This window comes from Balaenoptera ricei, chromosome 12 (assembly GCF_028023285.1).
Source record: "Balaenoptera ricei isolate mBalRic1 chromosome 12, mBalRic1.hap2, whole genome shotgun sequence".
NCBI classification, from domain to species: Eukaryota; Metazoa; Chordata; class Mammalia; order Artiodactyla; family Balaenopteridae; genus Balaenoptera; species Balaenoptera ricei.
This window is the reverse complement of record NC_082650.1, coordinates 22,653,302-22,668,905: the sequence shown is the minus strand read 5'-3', so window position 1 is coordinate 22,668,905 and position 15,604 is coordinate 22,653,302. Positions and strand designations below refer to the sequence as shown.

The window sequence follows — 15,604 nt, the reverse complement described above, 5'->3', positions numbered from 1 at the left end:
AAAGCTCTTGGACTAATCATTGTTTCCATTCCAAATCATATGTTCTATGCTTGAAACATCACTGTACTGCTGCTGAATATTAGACTTTTGTGAGGTTAGCACAAGCAATCCAAGTAAGGAACTAACTTTGTTAGTCCTTATTATTGTTCTAAAAACCTAACTTACAAGTGTAAATTGTATCATTGCTTCTAGTTTCTCACATATGTTTGACTACTCAAAAAAATTCACTCTCAGGATATTTGTGTGCACCCAACAATCAATCTAGCTTTATATGCCAAGTATCTTAAAGAAATCATGTGTGTAGGATGAACAGGACTCCAGTCATATTATAAATGCCACTGTCATACTATAATTGCCACATCACCAGTTCAGAGAAATAATCTTGAATCTAAAATAACATTTGGTTTATACTTTAACATTTATCTTTTCAAATGTATATTTTAAAGCCTACCTTTTCAAACCTATATTTTATACCCTTGAATGGAGAATAAAGTAGTGTCTGTCATTTCTATATCTTTCAAGAAACTCTCAGGAGAGTGTTAAGAAGATAAAAAAAAGGGAAAGATAATTGGAGAAAGATCTACAGACAGGAACATGTTTTGATACCACATCTGTTATGGCAAGCAGTGGTTTCTACTTTGAAGTTTTGTGTGGCTGGACGAGTTATCTAATTGGAAAAAAGTCTATCACAAATTCTTCAGGCTTGGATGTCATTAGTAGGACAATACATCTTTTGAAGTGTCTGGAACATATGAAGATTTGTGAATAGCTTTTCTACTGAGACACAATGTGAGTTGTTACATCTATAGGAGAAGGCAACTTGACTACTAGGAGGACAGGGAAAAGCCTGCATCAGTGTGCCTTAGTTGTGCGTTCTCTGTAATGGCAATGCTTGAGAGAATTATTTTACTGCAGTCCAAAATGTCCCCTCCAGTGGACATTTTATCTTGCTTTGACAATTCATTCTTGGACATTTCTTAGGATTACTTGTTGACTACATTATCCAAAAAGTTTAAATAAGTATAACCAGTAGACACTATTGAATAATTTTGCTAAATATATAAATACCTCATTCTGAGGCTTCTGAAGAGAGACTACTGGAAAATGATCCACAGCACCGGATAATCTCTAACACTTAGGGATAGGTTCTTTGGTATATTCACATATTTTATTTAGCATAAGCAATGTGACTCTAGGGAGAGTCATATATTTATAAACTGATTTAGGCTGACTCTGATATGTAATGTCTTTCTTATTTATAAAAACTGAATTGGGAAAAAAGTGTGGAAATATTTTAAATTTAAAGAAAAACATCTTAAGCGCTTGGATGCTTCCATAAAATTTCAGAAATGTGAATGATTAAAAATACTGATTTTTAGTATTTTGCAGGATTCTCCTGAGAGGGAAGGAATACAACTCCTAACATAAACACATGCTTTAGGTCTCCATCTAGTGGTAGCTTGTCAGTTACTTTATTGGCACCGGGGAACATGCCCAAAATATCCCTCGGATCCTGACATCAATATAGAATCCTGGACTTCTGCAACTTGAATTTCCTCGCGTTCATTCAGAATGTCCATGATTTGATATGATGAGAGTTACAGTGTAAACAGGTTTTTTTTTTTGTTTTTTGGTTTGAATTATTATCATTTATTTTAAATATACTCCTGGAATTATTTTTCATTCAGAATACTTTTTAAAGGAACATGAGGTCAGGATCATTAAAATACCTGAAGAGTTTTAGAAGCTGGAATAATAGTATGCATAAATTAAACTAAATATCCTTGGACTTGTACCAATTTCATAGATTTATATTATTACACGATTGTGTAATAATCGTGGCGATTTATTTTAGCATGAGTTTCTGACCCCTGTAGTGGAAAAACATTCCTTTAGGAGTGTGACTGGAATTGGCATTTTGGTAGATTTGGCAGTTCCCAGAGGCATACTTTTGTACTTTTATCTACTACCTCCCCCAAATCTTCATTAAATCTATTTCGCATTGTTTTAATTATATACTTTTACATTTTCTATGCATACTTTTCTCATGTTTGTAAGCATGAAGATAGATGATTGATTGACAATAATGAAGAATCAATATTTTTTTCTCTATATAATCTACCATATTTAAAAAGTTCTTTTCTGATTAGCTACTTTTAGTAAGGTACCCTATAGCACACATAGAGAGAGATTTAGTAAACCCTGGCTGGTCAGTTTGACTTTCATTTAAAAAAAAAAGAAAAAAATATATATATATACAGCAGACTACTTTAAAGATTGCACCCTGCCACCCCCCCAAAAAAAGCTGAACCTCCTTCTGACATAGGATTTTCTTTTAAAAGCAAGTGAGTCCAGTTAAAATTCCATCTGCAAATATTCTTTCTTTTTTCCCCCTTTACTTGATACAAATGACTACATTTATAGAATTTTGATTAAAAATCTGGTGAAATACAACCCAATAACTTAGTAGAAGTAATTGCTTTAGTGGAGAGGGGAAAGAGGACAGAGATGATAAGGGGCTGTGGGCCCAAAATATGTGATGCCTGTTCTTTTCCAAATTAAGTTCTGCCCATCATCTTACTCAAGTTTTCACATTCCAAACTATCATTCTTCATAATATAGAAAAAAATGATAATTTTTTGTTACAAGAAATCAAATTGTACCTGAAAAATCACCATTTTACATACAGGAGATAGAATTCTATCGAATTAAAAAATACGAAGAAACATATGCAGGTGATAATTTAGAAGCAATGACTTCATAAGAGTAAACTAAATGATAACTATTTCTTAAAAGTTGCAAAGGTCAATGAGAATGAAGTTAAAATATCTTGTAAATTTTCTGTACCTATGTAGAAGGCGTTTCTTTTAAATTGTATGAAATCATGTCCTTGTAAATGTAAGTTGGTAAGTATATGACTGTAAAATATAATTAATGGACTAAATCTTATTTCCAATGGACAGATGGAATTATTTATAGAATTTTCATAGAGATTCAAAACATCCTTCGTCACCCCGAGGTAAAAGTACAGAGCAAGGTGGCCAAATGGGTAAGTGAATTGTAAAATTTCTTTATTGGCGTTAAACCTTTAATCTCTGGAAACCTGGAAAAGACTCTACTGTCTAACTGAATCCACAGAGCATACTGACACATAGATACTATTCATTATAAATGTATGTATAGATATATAAGTGAGATATTGCACTTTTGAATAGAAAGAGAGATACATTTGAATAAGGACAAGAAACTGAGCCTAATAGACTATTATGTCAAATAAGAAAGGTGTCCCACAAATGGAAAAGTATTTTGAGAGGTATATCCATACATTTTCAGCACTTTGTTTTTGTTTTGTTTTTTTAAAGCAGTGAAAGCAGATTTTATTCAGTAACCACTGACAGTAGGAGAACGTGCTGAGCCCCATTCTGATTTGTGCAGATGTGACTGCGGGTTTTAAAGGAACAGTGAGGGTGGAGGGAGGAGGAATGGCAGGGGCTTGAACAGAGTCAGGAAAGTGAAAAATTACAAAAAAGTGGGAGGGGTGGTTGGTCCATAAGAAGCCCTTCTGGGGTTGCTAACTGGTACCTATCGAAGTTAGGCTCCTACCCTCCCACAGAGGCTGGGAGATGGGCCCTATCTTCAGGTGTTGGCTGGAACAAGCAATGAATTAATTCATTTGTTCAGCACTGTTTATAAAATTACATTTCTTATTTTTTTACTTAATTGAGTGTTTGATTCAAAAACCACTAAGTATAAAAAGACATATCATGGGGCTTCCCTGGTGGCGCAGTGGTTGAGAATCTGCCTGCTGATGCAGGGGGCACGGGTTCGAGCCCTGGTCTGGGAAGATCCCACATGCCAGGGAGCAACTAGGCCCGTGAGCCACAACTACTGAGCCTGCCTTTCTGGAGCCTGTGCTCTGCAACAAGAGAGGCCGCGATAGTGAGAGGCCCGCGCACCGCAATGAAGAGTGGCCCCCACTTGCCGCAACTGGAGAAAGCCCTCGCACAAAAATGAAGACCCAACACAGCCAAAAATAAATTAATTAATTAATTTAAAAAAAAAAAGACATATCATGAATATCTTTCACCATCCTTGACACTCATCTGCCTGGAGGCCAACCTCTCTGCACAGAAATCACTGTTAGTTTTTCTTGGGTTTTTCAAGAACTTGCTTGTGAATGTAAAAGAAAACGACTATACATTCTTATTTTTTCCTTTTATATTAAAAGTAGCATATTGCACGCACCATTCCACACTGTACTTATTTTTGTTATTGCCAGATTTGCAATATCAGTACACAGAGACTGTCCTTATCTTTTTTAAAAAACACAGGGTACAGTATTCCATTATGTGGCTCTCTAGTCATTTATTTAACAAGTTTTCTGCTGATGGATATTTGGGTTATAATTGATTTAACCAGTATTCTTTGGTGAAAATTTTGGTAATTTCCAATTAAAAAAAACCCTAAGCATTTTATTTTCTTATTTTTCTTACAAATACAGCCTAAGGATTAAAAAAATTTTCTTCTTCTCTATAACAATACCAAAAATTTAACTTTCCATAGGTTTCTATTTTTTCTATTATTTTATGTCCTATCTACAGCATACTGTGGGACCGTGTACTGTTTTTATGTACTACTACAGTTCAGACAATTTTTGTGAAAAAAGTCATTTGTCATTTGGGTATACATTCTGAAGTAACAAAAATAGGTTTTCGTACATGGTAGCTGTCTAATAAATGTGTCCTTGGTAGCAAAAGAAAGTTAAACCATACAATGAGAGGTAGTGGTGATAAAACTTTATACATACATATATATGTTTATATGTAGATAGATATTGATATAGATAGATATTTGAAGAATGGTAGGAAAACATAGTCTTATTTTTTTTTTTTTTTTTTTTTTTTTTTTGTTTTTTTATACTGCAGGTTCTTATTAGGCATCAGTTTTATACACATCAGTGTATACATGTCAATCCCAATCGCCCAATTCAGCACACCACCATCCCCACCCCACCGCAGTTTTCCCCCCTTGGTGTCCATATGTCCATTCTCTACATCTGTGTCTCAACTTCTGCCCTGCAAACTGGCTCATCTGTACCATTTTTCTAGGTTCCGCATACATGCATTAATATACGATATTTGTTTTTCTCTTTCTGACTTACTTCACTCTGTATGACAGTCTCTAGATCCATCCACGTCTCAACAAATGACTCAATTTCGTTCCTTTTTATGGCTGAGTAATATTCCATTGTATATATGTACCACATCTTCTTTATCCATTCGTCTGTTGATGGGCATTTAGGTTGCTTCCATGACCTGGCTATTGTAAATAGTGCTGCAATGAACATTCGGGTGCATGTGTCTTTTTGAATTACGGTTTTCTCTGGGTATATGCCCAGTAGTGGGATTGCTGGGTCATATGGTAATTCTATTTTTAGTTTTTTAAGGAACCTCCATATTGTTCTCCATAGTGGCTGTATCAATTTACATTCCCACCAACAGTGCAAGAGGGTTCCCTTTTCACCACACCCTCTCCAGCATTTGTTGTTTGTAGATTTTCTGATGATGCCCATTCTAACAGGAGTGAGGTGATACCTCATTGTAGTTTTGATTTGCATTTCTCTAATAATTAGTGATGTTGAGCATCTTTTCATGTGCTTCGTGGCCATCTGTATGTCTTCTTTGGAGAAATGTCTATTTAGGTCTTCTGCCCATTTTTGGATTGGGGTGTTTGTTTCTTTGATATTGAGCTGAATGAGCTGTTTATATATTTTGGAGATTAATCCTTTGTCCGTTGATTCATTTGCAAATATTTTCTCCCATTCTGAGGGTTGTCTTTTCGTCTTGTTTATGGTTTCCTTTGCTGTGCAAAAGCTTTGAAGTTTCATTAGGTCCCATTTGTTTATTTTTGTTTTTATTTCCATTACTCTAGGAGGTGGATCAAAAAAGATCTTGCTGTGATTTATGTCAAAGAGTGTTCTTCCTATGTTTTCCTCTAAGAGTTTTATAGTGTCCACTCTTATATTTAGGTCTCTAATCCATTTTGAGTTTATTTTTGTGTATGGTGTTAGGGAGTATTCTAATTTCATTCTTTTACATGTAGCTGTCCAGTTTTCCCAGCACCACTTATTGAAGAGACTGTCTTTTCTCCATTGTATATCTTTGCCTCCTTTGTCATAGATTAGTTGACCATAGGTGCGTGGGTTAATCTCTGGGCTTTCTATCTTGTTCCATTGATCTATGTTTCTGTTTTTGTGCCAGTACCATATTGTCTTGATTACTGTAGCTTTGTAGTATAGTCTGAAGTCAGGGAGTCTGATTCCTCCAGCTCCATTTTTTTGCCTCAAGACTGCTTTGCCTATTCGGGGTCTTTTGTGTCTCCATACAAATTTTAAGATGATTTGTTCTAGCTCCGTAAAAAATGCCATTGGTAATTTGATAGGGATTGCATTGAATCTGTAGATTGCTTTGGGTAGTATACTCATTTTCACAATGTTGATTCTTCCAATCCAAGAACATGGTATATCTCTCCATCTGTTGGTATCATCTTTAATTTCTTTCATCAGTGTCTTATAGTTTTCTGCATACAGGTCTTTTGTCTCCCTAGGTAGGTTTATTCCTAGGTATTTTATTCTTTTTGTTGCAATGGTAAATGGGAGTGTTTCCATAATTTCTCTTTCAGATTTTTCATCATTAGTGTATAGGAATGCAAGAGATTTCTGTGCATTAATTTTGTATCCTGCAACTTTACCATATTCATTAATTAGCTCTAGCAGTTTTCTGGTGGCAGTTTTAGGATTCTCTATGTATAGTATCATGTCATCCGCAAACAGTGACAGTTTTACTTCTTCTTTTCCAATTTGTATTCCTTTTATTTCTTTTTCTTCTCTGATTGCCGTGGCTAGGACTTCCAAAACTATGTTGAATAATAGTGGTGAGAGTGGACATCCTTGTCTCGTTCCTGATCTTAGAGGAAATGCTTTCAGTTTTTCACCATTGAGAATGATGTTTGCTGTGGGTTTGTCATATATGGCCTTTATTATGTTGAGGTAGGTTCCCTCTATGCCCACTTTCTGGAGAGTTTTTATCAGAAATGGGTGTTGAATTTTGTCAAAAGCTTTTTCTGCATCTATTGAGATGATCATATGGTTTTTATTCTTCAATTTGTTAATATGGTGTATCACATTGATTGATTTGCGTATATTGAAGAATCCTTGCATCCCTGGGATAAATCCCACTTGATCGTGGTGTATGATCCTTTTAATGTGTTGTTGGATTCTGTTTGCTAGTATTTTGTTGAGGATTTTTGCATCTATATTCATCAGTGATATTGGTCTGTAATTTTCTTTTTTTGTAGTGTCTTTGTCTGGTTTTGGTATCAGGGTGATGGTGGCCTCATAGAATGAGTTTGGGAGTGTTCCTTCCTCTGCAATTTTTTGGAAGAGTTTGAGAAGGATGGGTGTTAGCTCTTCTCTAAATGTTTGATAGAATTCACCTGTGAAGCCATCTGGTCCTGGACTTTTGTTTGTTGGAAGATTTTTAATCACAGTTTCAATTTCATTACTTGTGATTGGTCTGTTCATATTTTCTATTTCTTCCTGGTTCAGTCTTGGAAGGTTATACCTTTCTAAGAATTTGTCCATTTCTTCCAGGTTGTCCATTTTATTGGCATAAAGTTGCTTGTAGTAGTCTCTTAGGATGCTTTGTATTTCTGCAGTGTCTGTTGTAACTTCTCCTTTTTCATTTCTGATTTTATTGATTTGAGTCCTCTCCCTCTTTTTCTTGATGAGTCTGGCTAATGGTTTATCAATTTTGTTTATCTTCTCAAAGAACCAACTTTTAGTTTTATTGATCTTTGCTATTGTTTTCTTTGTTTCTATTTCATTTATTTCTGCTCTGATCTTTATGATTTCTTTCCTTCTGCTAACTTTGGGTTTTGTTTGTTCTTCTTTCTCTAGTTTCTTTAAGTGTAAGGTTAGATTGTTTACTTGAGCTTTTTCTTGTTTCTTTAGGTAGGCTTGTATAGCTATAAACTTCCCTCTTAGAACTGCTTTTGCTGCATCCCATAAGTTTTGGGTCGTCGTGTTTTCATTGTCATTTGTCTCTAGGTATTTTTTGATTTCCTCTTTGATTTCTTCAGTGATCTCTTGGTTATTTAGTAACGTATTGTTTAGCCTCCATGTGTTTGTCCTTTTTACGTTTTTTTCCCTGTAATTCATTTCTAATCTCATAGCGTTGTGGTCAGAAAAGATGCTTGATATGATTTCAATTTTCTTAAATTTACTGAGGCTTGATTTGTGACCCAAGATGTGATCTATCTTGGAGAATGTTCCGTGCGCACTTGAGAAGAACGTGTAATCTGCTGTTTTTGGATGGAATGTCCGATATATATCAATTAAATCTATCTGGTCTATTGTGTCATTTAAAGCTTCTGTTTCCTTATTTATTTTCATTTTGGATGATCTGTCCATTGGTGTAAGTGAGGTGTTAAAGTCCCCCACTATTATTGTGTTACTGTCGATTTCCTCTTTTATAGCTGTTAGCAGTTGCCTTATGTATTGAGGTGCTCCTATGTTGGGTGCATATATATTTATAATTGTTATATCTTCTTCTTGGATTGATCCCTGGATCATTATGTAGTGTCCTTCCTTGTCTCTTGTAACATTCTTTAATTTAAAGTCTATTTTATCTGATATGAGTATAGCTACTCCAGCTTTCTTTTGATTTCCATTTGCATGGAATATCTTTTTCCATCCCCTCACTTTCAGTCTGTATGTGTCCCTAGGTCTAAAGTGGGTCTCTTGTAGACAGCATATATATGGGTCTTGTTTTTGTATCCATTCAGCCAGTCTATGTCTTTTGGTTGGGGCATTTAATCCATTCACGTTTAAGGTAATTATCGATATGTATGTTCCTATGACCATTTTCTTAATTGTTTTGTGTTTGTTTTTGTAGGTCCTTTTCTTCTCTTGTGTTTCCCACTTAGAGAAGTTCCTTTAGCATTTGTTGTAGAGCTGGTTTGGTGGTGCTGAATTCTCTTAGCTTTTGCTTGTCTGTAAAGCTTTTGATTTCTCCATCAAATCTAAATGAGATCCTTGCCGGGTAGAGTAATCTTGGTTGTAGGTTCTTCCCTTTCATCACTTTAAGTATATCATGCCACTCCCTTCTGGCTTGCAGAGTTTCTGCTGAGAAATCAGCTGTTAACCTTATGGGAGTTCCCTTGTATGTTATTTGTCGTTTTTCCCTTGCTGCTTTCAATAACTTTTCTTTGTCTTTAATTTTTGCCACTTTGATTACTATGTGTCTCGGCGTGTTTCTCCTTGGGTTTATCCTGTATGGGACTCTCTGCGCTTCCTGGACTTGGGTGGCTATTTCCTTTCCCATGTTAGGGAAGTTTTCGACTATAATCTCTTCAAATATTTTCTCTGGTCCTTTCTCTCTCTCTTCTCCTTCTGGGACCCCTATAATGCGAATGTTGTTGCGTTTAATGTTGTCCCAGAGGTCTCTTAGGCTGTCTTCATTTCTTTTCATTCTTTTTTCTTTAGTCTGTTCCGCAGCAGTGAATTCCATCATTCTGTCTTCCAGGTCACTTATCCGTTCTTCTGCCTCAGTTATTCTGCTATTGATTCCTTCTAGTGTAGTTTTCATTTCAGTTATTGTATTGGTCATCTCTGTTTGTTTGTTCTTTAATTCTTCTAGGTCTTTGTTAATCATTTCTTGCATCTTCTCAATCTTTGCCTCCATTCTTATTCCGAGGTCCTGGATCATCTTCACTATCATTATTCTGAATTCTTTTTCTGGAAGGTTGCCTATCTCCACTTCATTTAGTTGTTTTTCTGGGGATTTTTCTTGTTCCTTCATCTGGTACATAGCCCTCTGCCTTTTCATCTTCTCTATCTTTCTGTAACTGTGGTTTTTGGTCCACAGGCTGCAGGATTATAGTTTTTCTTGCTTCTGTTGTCTGCCCTCTGGTGGTTGAGGCTATCTAAGAGGCTTGATGGGAGGCTCTGGTGGTGGGTAGAGCTGACTGTTGCTGTGGCGGTCAGAGCTCAGTAAAACCTTAATCCACTTGACTGTTGATGGGTGGGGCTGGGTTCCCTCCCTGTTGCTGTGGCGGGTCAGAGCTCAGTAAAACCTTAATCCACTTGACTGTTGATGGGTGGGGCTGGGTTCCCTCCCTGTTGGCTGTTTTGCCTGAGGCAACCCAACACTGGAGCCTACCCGTGCTCTTTGGTGGGGTTAATGGCAGACTCTGGGAGGGCTCACGCCAAGGAGAACTTCCCAGAACCTCTGCTGCCAGTGTCCTTATCCCCACGGTGAAACAGAGCCACCACTCGCCTCTGCAGGAGACCCCCCAACACCAGCAGGTAGGTCTGGTTCAGTCTCCCCCAGGCTCACTGCTCCTTCCCCTGGGTCCTGATGCACACATTACTTTGTGTGTGCCCTCCAAGAGTGGGATCTCTGTTTCCCCCAGTCCCGTCAAAGTCCTGCAATCCAATTCCCACTAGGCTTCAAAGTCTGATTCTCTAGGAATTCCTCCTCCCGTTGCCTGACCCCCAGGTTGGGAAGCCTGACGTGGGGCTCAGAACCTTTACTCCAGTGGGTGGACTTCTGTGGTATAAGTGTTCGCCAGTCTGTGAGTCACCCACCCAGCAGTTACGGGGTTTGATTTTACTCTGCTTGCGCCCCTCCTACCGTCTCACTGTGGCTTCTCCTCTGTCCTTGGACGTGGGGTATCCTCCTTGGTGAAGTCCAGGGTCTTCCTGTCAATGATGGTCCAGCAGTCAGTTGTGATTCTGGTGCTCTCGCAAGAGGGAGTGACAGCACGTCCTTCTACTCCGCCATCTTGGTTAATCTCTCGCCGGCAAGAATTTTGTACTTGTCTATAGGCAGAGCAGGTATTCTGCTGTTACCTGGCTTTTGAGACAGCACTGATTATTGGAAAGGAATTATACTGTATTTTATTTCTGCCTCGGAAAAGGGCTAGCAGCTATCTCATCCATAGTCTTATTTTTAAAGGCAAGAAAGGGCTTTACTGAATGAGTATAATCTTGCATCTTGTTTTCTTTCCAGCATTCTTCTCTCTGCTTTTTTAAAGTCAGAATGTTTTCAAAAGTAAACTTCTATTTTTAAAATTTATTTTATTGAAGTATAGTTGATTTACAATGTTGTGTTAGTCAAAATATAAAATTCTTTATTTTCATTCTCAAAGGAACCACTTCTAATATTATTAATTCTGTAAATTAGCATTCATTGGAAAGTTTGTGCTTTAGACAAGGTATAATTTTACATTTATGTTTATTTCATGCATGGTTTTCAACATAACATCATTTTTATCTGAAGCTAAACTTTAATGGACACTTTTCCGTTAAGGTGTAAGATACCAGAGCAGATATTTGATAACAGGAAAATATAAGTGGTGTCCCTGTTTCATATTATTACTATTTATAATTTAAAAATAATTTAATGCTTCTTGCCAGAATTTCCTAGAATTTACATTCATTTTAAAAATGCTTACAAGGAAGGCTAAATGTGTGTATGAAACGAGACCTAAAAAACTCTTTGGAGGAGATATATAAGTAAGAGAATTTAGTGTCAGTAAAGAAATGGTGTTTTGTGATTGTATTAGACAATGCATATGGGAGGTTTTTATTTATATTGAGAGGAATCCATTGCTTCATTAAAAAGTCTGGTGCTGAGACCCATAAAAATTTTTAAATGACCACATAACAATTATAACACAGTTCCCCATAATGTTGAACTTTTTTGTTTCTTTAAAGGTTTATATTGTTAACTTACAATTTTTCTTACTACTAATATTCTTATGAGATGGTAATTGCTAGAAAAACATATGTTAATGCATTTCAGTGTTTGTTGAATGAAGAATATGGAAGGTGCGTATTGTGCTCATCTTCCCTGTGTACCCTGTTGGAGCTAAGTTTTCAGTGTTACAGCTAATTTGAAGGCCCATTACAGAGAAAGCCCTTTATAATATGGGCTAGAGACGAAAGTATAGCGTTTGTACACAGCCCAGACTTGGGTTCCAATCTGGGATCTGCTGCTTCTTAGTTGCAACTTGGTCAAGCTATTTCATCTCTATGAAGCTCAGTTTCTTCGTGTAATGGGTGGGAGGACAGTGCAGATAATACCTATCTCATTAGTTGTTGTGAGAATGAAGGAAATAACATTTGTAAGGTTCTTGGCATACAGTGGTCTAGTAACTGTTATCTGTACTTTCTTTCACTGCTCTAGCTCTTTGGAATTTTCCCAGGGTCTTATTTCACTAACACTTTATGGGAGAGAAGAAACTGGATTTAAATTCTTTTAAAAAATTATTTAAAAGTATTACTCAAACTTATCCTTTTCTATTGTATTTTCAGCTCAATTCAACCTTCCAGAATTGGAACTATACTGTTTATGTGGTTAATATCAGGTAAATGACAGAATAAATTGAGAAATAAAAAGTAGTGTCTAATTTAATACTTCTGTCTCCCTCTCTCTCTCCCCCTCTCTCTCTGGTTATTCCTGCACACACATACATGTAAGTACAGACATACACACCATATTCATAATCTTTCTAAAACAACTCTATATTATATCATTTCTTTGCACAAAAACTTCAATGATGCAGCAATGGTTTTAAAAATTTTGATTGTAGATCCCAATCATTTTTAAAAATGTAGTTTGTACTTCCAAAATATATTTGTGATTTTAAATAAATTGTATATATGCATGTGTGTATATTACTTAACCAATATATTATGTTATAATGTATCATAAACTGAGAGGATAATTAAATATAAATGGAAGTTCTGTTAGTTGCTTCTCACACCCCAGTAGATCATCTAGAGCACCCCCTGGGTTGCATGCACCCCAGTTTGGAGACCATTTTTCTACAAGATATCTACAGTCTGATTGCAACTTGGCTTTTCAAAATTATCTTTCACTAATCTTATATTTAAACACTCCACTGAATCTCTAGCAGATAATGTCATTTACCTGTCTTCCTCTGCACCTTGTTTTTACAGTTTTATACTTAAGTTAGTTTCTAAAGTGTATTTGATGAACCCTAAACATGTTTTCTGTGAACCTAAGAGATGTAATAACACAGCAAAAGGGATCAAAAAGTCGAATTAGTTCAGGAGCTAAATTATTAAACAAACTGAAGCAAATTTCTGTATATCCAAGCATCTCAGGTTCTTTCGTGTACTGATATGCATCATGAATCTTAGAGAGAGAGAGAGAGAAGGCACGTAGCTGTCAAGCTTTATTTGGCCATGGAGCTGTTTTGTCTCAGGCATATGAAAGAACTAGGACCTCAGAACACACATTTGCAAACACTGACTTAGAATGTCCTTTCTGCCTCTTTCTCTCACGTCCTCAAATCTTGTTGTTGATCGTGCAGCAGATGAAGTTGATAATGAATGTACTTATTTGTATTTTTAGTTTTCACCTGAGCACGGGAGAGGACAAGATTAAAGTGAGGAGAAGCATTGTGAATGATCAAAGGTAACGCTGACAAAGTCTTGCAGAAAATGTAACATCTTTTCTCTTGCTCTCTGTTTTGACTGTCTGGTAGAGAAATGAAATCAGTGAGGTAGGAGAGAAACATTTCAATCCAGTAGCACATTTAAATTATGTCTTTAGCTCTAGTGGACAGTCTTTTTTCTCTGTAGTTAAAACTGTAATATAGCAGACTGGGTAGAAATGTACATCTGATAAAAAATAATTCAGAAGTAGAACATTTATTAGTTTTAGTATTTCCAGTTTATGATAGCCAATTACCTCTTATTTGAAATTTCAGAGACCTTCAAAGAAAGAAAATAATTATAGTGTTATTTCAAGTAAGGTACTTATGTACAATAGCATCTCATAATATGGGTAATAGATGCTGAAATATTTTCAGCATTCAAAGCCATCAGCTAATTTTCTGAAGTCTTCATTTTTAAATTTATATCAAGGTCATGACTTATGCAGGCAGGTAATTTAATGGATATGTTCACCATATGTAATCAGTTGGCATTTAAAGGCCAACTGTTCTCAAAAAATAATGGAAACTCCTAAATGAAATAAATGTAGTTGTGTTCAGGTAATTGCATCTCCGCAGAATAAAAAAATTAGTTGGAAAGCAAAAGTTCACATCTCTTACTCAGTTTCAATTGACTGAATTAATATTATGTATTTACAACTATAATGATGGAATATATCTCTTTTCAAGTGATACATTCTTACTATGAGAAGCTAGTAATAAAATTTCATATGAGAGTTGACTAGAGAGTTTTCTTATTTTTTTTCTTTTTCTATTCGGCATCTGGTTAGGGAAAGTTGTTTTTTATTTTCTGGAATTGTTCCTTTTCCTTTGTGATCTAAAGAACAAATAATGTACTTAATGTATTTTAACACTGTATTCTTGATGGTAACAGGACTTTTCTCCTCTATTTAGGCAAATAATTTCTTTTTTCCAAACCTTACTGCTAGATCATATTGAGCCTTGAATAATGGATCCAGCAATTATCTGGATCCCTTTGCTGGACACTTTGTCTTGCAATTGTGGCAGCCCTAGTTCAGGGTATCTCCAATGGTATACCCTCTGCAGAGGGCTCAGACTGAGATTCTAACAGTGCAATTTTATAAGAAGAGCCAAATAACATATTTCTCGGAAGTATAAATATATTAAACCAATGCTTCTTGGAAGCATAATCATCATCCCCATCCTCATCATCATCATCATTGTAACCTTCATCACAGTGTCTCCTTACATTTGCACAGCACTTTATGATTCCAAGCCCTGTCACATTCACTGGCTCATTTGCTTCCCTCTCCCAATTACTCCCTGACATAGATAAGGCAGGTAACAACCTGCCCTTTCAACCAGTGACAAAACTAAGACCCAGTGAATTGCCCAAGATCAACCAACCAATATGAAAAGCCAGGATTTCTGACTTTGTGCTCCCACGCTGTAGTCCCACTTAACGTGATTCTTCTACTACCTGACAATACTAAAATCAGCCATCATGAATATATGTCAGCACCTTAGAAACTCTTGTTCAAAAAACATTTAAATTCATGGAATCTCAGTTTCCTGTCTGTCAAACCAATGGGTAATTTTACAGAAAATTATAGGGAGAATGAACTTAGACAATGTATATGGGAAAATCCACACATTTTGTTTTTCTTTGGTATGAACTCTGGCATTGCTTTAAAATTTGTTCTTACTGGCTTTACCTCCCTTTCTTTCTTTCTGCTCACTGTTCCTTTTATGTTCATGGATGATCCTTTATAGTCTCTCATAGTTTTTGTCCAAACAACAATCTACTAGTCTTCACACACGCTTTTTTCCCAACCTTTTCTTTCAATCGGATTGTAACACTTAACACAGACCCTAGCTTTAGATAATGCTATCATACTGTATTACCTAGACAGACAGGAAACCAAAGCTGCAGAGACTGGTTTATTCAAATAAAGAACAATTGATAGTAACAACAGATAGAACTGGACTTTACAGAACCATAAAACAGTTTCAGTTTCCAGGATGAGAGAGGAAAGCAACACAGATAAGACCTGTGAAAACGCACCGTCATTCTTGAATTGCTGAATTTGGGTCA

General features: G+C 36.2%; 1 protein-coding gene across 4 annotated transcripts in view; it reads left to right on the top strand.

Annotated features, from left to right (window-relative positions):
• The window catches only part of ADGRG6 (adhesion G protein-coupled receptor G6), a 140,929-nt gene that overhangs the window by 80,297 nt on the left and 45,028 nt on the right, over positions 1–15,604 (top strand). For all 4 annotated transcript variants that reach the window (XM_059941085.1, XM_059941084.1, XM_059941086.1 and 1 more), the window contains exons 6-8: positions 2,964–3,049; positions 12,380–12,432; positions 13,446–13,508. In XM_059941085.1, the coding sequence (XP_059797068.1) occupies positions 2,964–3,049; positions 12,380–12,432; positions 13,446–13,508 (202 nt within the window). The remainder of the gene's footprint in view (positions 1–2,963; positions 3,050–12,379; positions 12,433–13,445; positions 13,509–15,604) is intronic.